This window comes from Propithecus coquereli, unplaced genomic scaffold (assembly GCF_000956105.1).
Source record: "Propithecus coquereli isolate 6110/MARCELLA unplaced genomic scaffold, Pcoq_1.0 Scaffold210, whole genome shotgun sequence".
NCBI lineage: Eukaryota > Metazoa > Chordata > Mammalia > Primates > Indriidae > Propithecus > Propithecus coquereli.
Genome location: NW_012146079.1, coordinates 5157771 through 5167067, shown reverse-complemented (window position 1 = coordinate 5167067; position 9297 = coordinate 5157771). Strand labels below are relative to the sequence as shown.

General features: G+C 42.5%; 1 protein-coding gene across 1 annotated transcript in view; it reads right to left on the bottom strand.

Moving 5' to 3' along the window:
• SCCPDH (saccharopine dehydrogenase (putative)) overlaps window positions 1-2302 on the bottom strand; it is a 30109-nt gene extending 27807 nt beyond the window's left edge. Inside the window, exon 1 of the mRNA XM_012644339.1 lies at window positions 1791-2302. Coding sequence (XP_012499793.1) covers window positions 1791-2108 — 318 coding nt within the window. The 5' untranslated portion in view covers window positions 2109-2302. The remainder of the gene's footprint in view (window positions 1-1790) is intronic.
• Between the last annotated feature and the right edge of the window lie 6995 nt (window positions 2303-9297).

The window sequence follows — 9297 nt, the reverse complement described above, 5'->3', positions numbered from 1 at the left end:
AAAATTTTGGTATCATATTATTTAATACATCTTCCAGATCTTCTTTGTACAGTAATCAGTGACAGCAAATTACTATATATACTGATAAAACTAAAAGCTGACTCCTCCTCTCAAACAAGAGATAAAACTGTTTTTAATCAGGTAATAAAAAAGGAAAAGGCTGGGAGGCTGAACCAGGAGGATGGCTTGAGGCCAGGAGTTCAAGATCAGCCCGGGCAATAGTGAGACCCCCGTCTCACTAAAAAAAATTTTTTTAAATTAGCTGGACATGTGGCACATGCCTGTAGTCCCAGCTACTTGGAAGGCAGAGGCAGGAGGATTGCTTGAGCCCAAGAGTTTGAGGTTGCAATAAGCTATGATGATGCCACTGCAACAGAGTGGGCAATAAAGTAAGATCCTGTCTCAAGTAAAAAAAGGAAAAGGAAAAGGCTATGAGGAAAATAGAGTTAACACTAAGAGTTACTAAAAAACATTACTAACCTTTAAAAAATCATCTAACATAAGCAATGTGTAAATAACCCTGTGTAACATGACAATTTTATATCAAGTTTCGATGCTGAGTAGATGTGTCCTAACTTCCTCTCCATCAAGAAATTTATATCATAAAAATAGTTTTTCATCAACTACTAAACTATTACATATGATCCAATTATAGGAGATGGAGGGGGTTTGTTAACATCAAAATCATGAGAACAAAAGAGAACTCCAATGTGAAAAGCACACTCTATAAAAAATACCTAGGCTCATAATAAGGAAATAATTAGAATTAACTGACTCAATAGAGCAATGCAGGTTTTGATGGGTCAAGGTGTACTTGATTTGGGCACTACAAATGGTAGATAACTAGTCTGTACCTGCATGGTGTTGAGCAGGAAAAAGAAATGGGAGAATGTATTTCAACAGTGAAATTACTTCTTTCGGAAAAATAAAGACCAAAAAGCTCTTTGGTTAAGATTCTATATGTGGGTAGTGGCAACACCAAGAGTTATAGGAGAGTCCAGCCTACATAGTATCCTTCTGTACATATCCACAAACAAAAGATCCTATATTCCCACTATAAACAGGGCTCTGTGTGAAATTATAAGGTTAAACAGGAAGAATGTAGCACACCCACAACTCTTAACAGCTGGCTGTCTGTATGAGGAGTCTAGGGTGGAGAATTAACAGCCAAATTTAAAGGCTATCCAGTCCTAAGTTAGTCGTGTCCCCCAACCATGAAGTAGGGTCTGTGTCTGTCTCCTCCCTCTCTCTCATTCTGCAACCCCAGCACTTAGGGCAGGACCTAGCATGGAAAAGACCACGCAGTAAATACACGTTCAATGAATGCTGAAAGAATAAGTAAACGTCCAAACCAGATACACAAACTTTTTTTTGATGACGAATCATTCCTACAAGCAAAAAACTTCTTTTAAAAAATTGTTAAACAACGTTATGAGTAAAACTCGACAAACTTTCTCTACCGTCTCCAAAACACAAGGGAAAGGGAAAGTACAAACAATCTCGAAGAAACCAACACCCGACTTTCCTATCGGACCAAATAACAAGAAACCTTCAAACCCAACAGGTATCCCTGCTCTACAGCAGGACGGAGGAGAGAAAGGGACAATGAAAGGTCTTGACGCTATTTCGCCAGGAGGACTCTCCAAACTGAGGGAGAAATTCAAAACCGGGGAAGAGGAGAAAAAATATTATTTAAAAAATAATTTTTTAATTTAGGGGGGTGGAACAAAGCCATGACAATATTTGAAACATCCCTCTCCCCCTCCGGTCCTCAAGCAGGGCTGGGGGGCCGATGGAGGGCGCGTCCCCGGGGGAGAAAAGCTCGTTTCAGGCAATGTCGAGTCCTCGGCCGGGCTCGGGGGCTCGGAGGAGGCTGCGCCGCGGGCCGCCAAGCCGCGTCCCACCCTGCCCCCTTTACCCAGCTTCAGGGCAGCCCTCTCCAGCACTCGCTGCAGCCTCTCCCGACAGCGGCCCGCCACGGCCCAGGGCAGGCGGGAGCTTCGCTCCGGGTCCACCTGCTCCCGGGCCACCTCCTCGGTCACGAACTGGCCGGTGAAGCCAGAGGCGCCGAACACCACCAGGTGGAAAGGCCTCTGCTCGGTCGCCATGACGAGCCCACAGCGAGCCGCGGCCCGGGGCGGGCTGAGTCCACTGCGCCTGCGCCTCAGGCAGCGACCCCAGTACCGGGCGCAGCAACCGCCGCCGTCGCCGCCGCCGTCGCCGCCACTTGCGCGCCGCGTTCCCTTCACCCCGCGCGCGCCGCCGCGCCGGGGCCGCGCCCACGGCCACGCCCACGCCGCCTTGCGCGCCGGTCGCCGCCGCGCCGCTTCCAGGTCGGGAGGCTTCGGCTGGGAAGCTGCCCGGGGCCGCGCCTCTGGCTCCAGGTCCGCTGCCGGGACTGGCAGGGGCGGACGGCGGCCCACGGCTCCGTCCCAGCGTTTGTCCGGCACTGCTCTGACCGTCCGAGGGGCCTCATCTTCTAGCCCTCCCGGAGGCTGGAGGCGGCGGCAGCCGGTTATTCTTGTTGCGCGGGGGCCGGGGAAGCGGGTTGCGCAAAGAGAGTTTTGAGAAAACCTTACCACAGGAGAGGATTGCCGACGCCAGGAACGTTTTATTTTTCGAAGCATGTTGGCCAGGGGATGTCTGTAAAGGCCGGGTGGAGGTGGAGGTTCGGTTAACAATAGGGAAAACCATGTATCTCACTTGAATCTGAGGAATAATAAAAAGGAAAAAAAATAAGAAAAAAAAAATAGAGAAAACTGGTGAGGGGCACAAGGGAATGCTCTGTACTATCTTTTCAACTTTTCTGTAAATCTAAAACTATTCTAAAATTAAAAATTTATTTTTTAAAAAACATTTGCGTGCATTTGTATCAGACACATGCAAATTTGTCGTCTCAATGCCGTTCAGCAAGCATTTCCAGGGAGTCTACTGTATGTCAGTTCTGGATTCTGGGAATACAATGATTAATAAGGCAAGGTCCTTGTCCTCCCTAACTGGGAAATAAATAGTTTAATTGAAGTACGTGTGACAAATGAGGAGAGGAGCTAACTCTGGGACAAAAGAAACACGAGAAGACACTTCCCCAAGGTTATACCCCGTTGGTGGCACGTATCACTATGCTAGGGCCCCCTAAGTGTGTGGTAATTGGTACAGTTCGCTGAAGAGGGTAGTCTGCAGAGAGGATCTTGGCCTTGACATAAATTAGTAGGGCTCAGATATAGAAGAATTGAGAGAGGCACAGGTATTTATTTATTCAATAAACATGTATTAGGTGTGTCACATACACCAGGATACAGAGACCAGGGCCAGTTTTCAAAATAAAATGGTATTTTAATAAACACCAAGGCGGCATTAAATTATGCAACATTCAGTCCTGATTTTTTTAACTTTCATTAAAATAGGAATGGACGCTTTTTTTTTTTTGGAGACAGAGTCACTCTGTCACCCCAGCTGGAGTGCAATGTCATCATCATAGTTGACTGCAGCCTCAAACTCCTAGGCTCAAGTGATCCTCCTGTCTTATCCTCCCAAGTAGCTACAGGTGGGCACCATCATGCTGGGCTAATTTTTCTGTTTTTTGTAGAGATAAGAGTCTCACTCTTGCTCAAACTAGTCTCGAACTCCTGACCTCAAGCGATATTCCCACCTCAGCCTCCCAAATTTCTAGGATTACAGGTGTGAGCCATGGCACCTGGCTGATTTTCTAAAAATTATAAAATACATTAGTCATGCAAAAAAGTTACAGCCAGTAATATGTAGCCACCATAGAGCTTAAGAAAAATATTCCAGATGGTGAGGCTTCCAGGTAACCCTCCCTGAACACATTTTCTTCCCCGTTCCCAAGGTGGCCACTTACCTGAATTTAGTGTTTATCATTCGTGTTCTTATCTTTCTGTTTCTGCTATTTATGTAGGTATTTATAAATATTATAGTATTGTTTTGCATATTTTGCATATTTTACAAATGCTAATCCTTCTGCAATTTGGTCGTGATGTCTTGAACTTACTCCCAAATGATTCAGAACAAAAAATAATGTCTGTGCTATATGTGCATGTAGAGAGAGACAGTGATATACACAATGCTACAATGCTTTTGTATAATACAATACAAAGAATACTACAGTAAAATTCTTGTATGTTTCTCCTTGAGCATATGTGCAAGAGTACATTTAATATATTAATATATTAGGAATGAAAATGGTTTATACTAGAATTTGCACATTTGAGATGTAATCAAATTACTCTACAAAGAAAATGTACTAATTTTCACCCTCAGCAGGATATGAGAATTTTCTGTTGCTTCTCATCCTTATCAACACTTGGTAATTGTCAGACTCAATTTTTGTCCAACTGGTAGATGTAAAATGGTAGGTGTTCAAGTATCTACTGAACAACTACTATATACTAGGCACTAAGAATAAAGTACTGAGGACATGGCAACACACTAAAGCTTCTTAATAAAATAATAACTATAAAATACTTAGAAACATGCCTAACATAGTAACTGCTCAATAATTAGTAATAATAATAGTGATTATTATTGAGAAATGTGTTTGTATAACTTATGCAAGAGAAGGGAGATTAATACTTTTTACCTTTCTATAATGTTAAAACTTTTTTTTACAGTAAGTGTATATTACTTTGAGTATAATAAATTTTTTTATTTTTTACTTTGTATTTTTTTAAAGACATGGTCTTGCTATTTTGCCCAGGCTAGTCTCGAAGTCCTAGGCTCAAGCAATCCCCCCATCTCAGCCTGCTGAGTAGCTGGGATACAGGGACATATCACCATGCCCAGCTCTTATAATGCACATTTTTTAAACAAGCACAGGCTTGTTTTGTAGAAGGGGCCAGGGAGCAGTGGAGGGAACCACTTCTCATCATCTGCAGTCCTGCCACTGAGGTCATATTCCTTTTGCCACCAGGGTACTTTTTTTGGCTTTTTTTTTTTTTTTTGGTCAATTGTATTTAATAACACACAGCAGTACAGATGAATCTCACAAACACTAATCTGAGCAAAGAAAGAGCACATCTGTGTGATTCCACTCATTTAAAGCTCAAAAGCAGCCCAAACCAATTTACTATGACAGTCATCTTGAAAGGATTTGCTTTTGTGTTGAGCAGTCCCAGGTCTAGCCCTTCTTAGAGTAATTCTCCATCTGAAGGATTTCCAAGGAATTCATTCTCTCCAGGGGCCAGCAGAGAGGTTCATTTCAGCACCAAGGTTAGCACACAGAAGAGAGACCCCTCTTCCTACAGGAGAAAACAAGGTTGGCTTATGGCCAGGCTATTGGCTACCATCTTCACAAAGTCAAAAACTGGGTCTTCTGATGCTGGAGGGTCAAGGGTGGGACTCAGGGCTTGAGAAAGAGAAGAATGCCTGCAACATCAGCCGTGAATGTTTGCTAGGTGACAAAGATTCTCTCCTTGTCCAAACTCCAGCCAGGCTCCTCTGGGCCCTCTTCTCCACTAGCCTCAACCTCAGCCTATAAACACTTGAACAAACACTAACATAGTTTCTAACAGCTCAAGGCCTCTTCTCTAGAATGACCCCAGACCCCCTTAAAGTGGCTGCCCAAGAAAACTCAAGGCTGCGCAAAGAATTTGCAGCCTGTTCCCGCCAACGCATGAGAGGTGGCCCCTGTCTCCCAGCCTCTGTGGGACGGCAGGAGCCTGAATTCCAGAAGCACTGGTTAGTCAGCAAACCAGATAAGTTTCACATGGACCAACCTCCCCTTCCACTTTTTGTAATTTTTTGCTTTCCTGACTCTCCTGAGCCCCACTTGCCTTCTCTCCATGGCCTCATTCTCCCTTCAACATGCCTAGGCACCTCCGTGCAAACTGAAGCTGGGGTCAGTTGATGCAGGACTCTGTCCTATTGTAATAGTGTGTTACTGATGAAAATCTGTCCTTACTTAACCTAGTGTCTGGCTTTGTTTATCTTTGACAAAGGAAATCAGGAAGCGATAAATAAAGGAATATCAGGGTCCATTTGGAGCTGAAAGAGAGATGGGAACTAAACTTGCAACATTTGGGAACTGGTATAAAAATTATGGCTAAATGTGAAGGGAAGAAGTCACGGGGAGTCACTTATAAAATATTATGGGGTTTTTTTTGCAACTTTTGATTACCTGAATTATTTGCTTTGATCTCTAGTGGATAATATGATGTCTCTAAGTAGAAACAGAAAGCAAGAAAAGCAGCTAATCCAAGTCAGAAATTCCCTCATATGCTACCACATTTTAGAGCAAGTTGCGTTCTCAGCATACTGAAAGTTGCAAAATAATACAACGCAGGCCTATCTCCCAATACTCAGTCCTTCTACCAACCTCTGCTGGTCATGCTGGAATGACTCAGTGAAAAGAAGTGAGTCCAGGCTGACCTTTTAGGAAGGCAACAAAAAGGCTTCTTCTGTCAATTAAAGTAGCTATTTCTATCTTTTCCCTTTGCTGCTTTGTATAATTTTCTCCTTTTTTCTACTATTAAACTAAAAATATATTTTCAATTAAAAGTTCTTTGTACAAATCCTCAGAAATCTAGGCTTCATTATTTTTAATGTTTTTATTTTTAATAAAGGAGGCATCCAATTCTTAATAAAGGAGGCAGTGGAGACCACTCATACTGGCTCATTGAAGCCAATTGTTAAATTTTCAGCAATTCAACTTCAACTGAGCCAGTTGAAGTCATGTTGGTAATCTGAAATCAGCCACAGTGGAAATGTTTACACCATGAAAACTGGCAAACACTACAAATCATGGTTTTTCCTCCAGAGAGCAAATGAGTGGTTGTTAAATACTTATCAGCACACTACTAAGGGCATTGTTGCAGGGGGGAGGGAGAGATATCAAGAATTTTGGGGAAAGGAGAAGCTTACAAAAAGCTTGTGGACTGAAAAAGAGTCACAAAGTAAGTCTGTAAATTTAGAAAGAAGATGTTATTTCTTATTAAGGGTTACAACCTGCAGGCTGGCCATCCTGACAGGTTGGGAAGCCAAACAGGCACTTCAAGGGAGGGAGGGGTAAAACAGGAATTTATGCTGAACTGGGTTGGCCAAGTATACATATTCAATAGGTTATGGGAGGAGCTATGAATATTTATGAAGGAGGCCCACGTGCATGCATATTAGGTTTACATGTATGGAACATACATCCCATGATCACTTTGGGGTGGAGATTTAACATTTAAATGTATTATAATTAGGTCCTATACATAAAAAGGTGAAATACAGGGCACGAATCCATGAACTGGGCATTCTCCCGAGACAGGCCAGAACCAGTCTGTGGCCAGCAGACGTATTAAGAAGAAACTCTGTGGTCTAAAATAGCTGTCATGTCAGAGCCATAAAAACAGGAGAAGGGAGCCAGGGTTGGATGAAGTAAGCAAAGGAGCCTTCCAGCCTTTTCTTCTCAAGTCAGCCTTTGATAAAATCCAGCAATGATTAGCAAGGGGTTGGGGGGTTGGAAGCAAATGGGACGTGGCCAGCCTCTGTCTTGTCATGGCCAGAAACTTAAAACTTCGGGGTCTTTTAGTCAAAGGAAGATCCATTCGTCTGCTGAAGGGGGATAGGTCTCTTATTTCAGTCCTCAAGCTCTTTTAAAAGATTAAAAATTGGTTTAACAGAGAAAGGGATCTATTTTTCCTGGCTCCATCGATGACTCACTTTGGTATAGGCGAGCTACTCAACTTCTGATTTCTTGGTTTCCTTGTGGGTAAAGAAGATAATAGGGCCTGATGACAAAGCCCTATTTTATAAGAATCTAACAAAGCATACACATATTTAAGCAGTGATAATACTTGTGAAATTAATGTACATCATCCTATAAGTGGTATAATTGGGTCAAGCAATACCATCCTCAAATACTGACCTGAAAAATCATGAATCATCTTTCCCATTCTACTTATTTCTAAATTTAAAAACAAAAGATTGTAAAGACATGATCCTATGAAGCAAGACACAGTATCTTAATCTTCCAAAACGCCCCAAAACTTAATAATCCTTCAAAAAGGTGTTACTCATACTTACCTGCCAACAGTCAAAAGTCAAACAGCTTTCCCACTCTTCAACACTGAAAACACGGGCCGTCAATGCTATCATGTTCCAGCAGAAATGTCTCAAAGACTCTTTTCATCTTCACCAAACAATGTGTCACTCCTGCCAAGACCTGTGGGAGATAAGCGCACATCCACAATGAATACTGTATTGATATTTTTGTATCGTTATCTTTAATTTTCAATGAGTACAATACTTTTAAAATACATCCACTGACCGGGTGCGGTGGCTCACGCCTATAATCCTAGCACTCTGGGAGGCGGAGGCAGGAGGATAGCTCGAGGTCAGGAGTTACAGACCAGCCTGAACAAGAGCGAGACCCCATCTCTACTAAAAATAGAAAAAATTAGCCAGGCATGGTGGCACGTGCCTGTAGTCCCAGCTACTCAGGAGGCTGAGGTAGGAGGATCGCTTGAACCCAGGAGTTTGAGGTTGCTGTGAGCTAGGCTGACGCCACGGCACTCTAGCCTGGGCAACAGAGAGAGACTCTGTCTCAAAAAAAAAAAAAAAATAAATAAAAAATAAATACCCACCAAAAATTAACCTCGTGTAAAACTGAGTGCCTAATATGTGCTAGGAACCATATAAGTCCATTTAGATACTCTCATTTCTGCCCCAAGGCAGAGGCTTAATTTCATTAAGCTATGGTGAAAGCAAGCTCTTCGATCAACCTTTGGGCTTGTGTTACAAAGGTCAAATTTTGAAACACTTGTTTATTGGGAAACTCTAAACTGCTTCCCACTACCAGTTTCCCAGCAGGATGGGCAGTTAAACATGATATTCATTCTGCATTTCCAGTGGACTCTCAGTAACAATAGCTATCTATTATGCACCAGTTATACACCAGACACTTCGCAAATATTTACAACTCAAGTTACACATTTAAATCTCATATTAGAAATGAAGGTTAAAGGACTGAAGTAACGCTGCCAAACCCAAATGCATAAGGATTTGAACTGGGTCGGGATTTGAACCCAGGTCTCTCAGTTTCAAAGCCTTGTTATTTACTGCAGCACAATGGCTGTTTTCTACAGAAACGTTTCTCTTTCCCTCAGATAGTTATTTTTCAGAAAACAGATATTTTTAAACTATAATTACGTCAGGTTTAAAGCTATGGAATAATTAGTAAAAAATGCATTTTTGCATGGAATGCACCTAAGAAATACATAAGAAGAGCTGACACTTCCATCGTGTTATAGGCAGTTTTCAAAGTGCCAGGATCAGGATTAGGGGGCCTCACTTGGC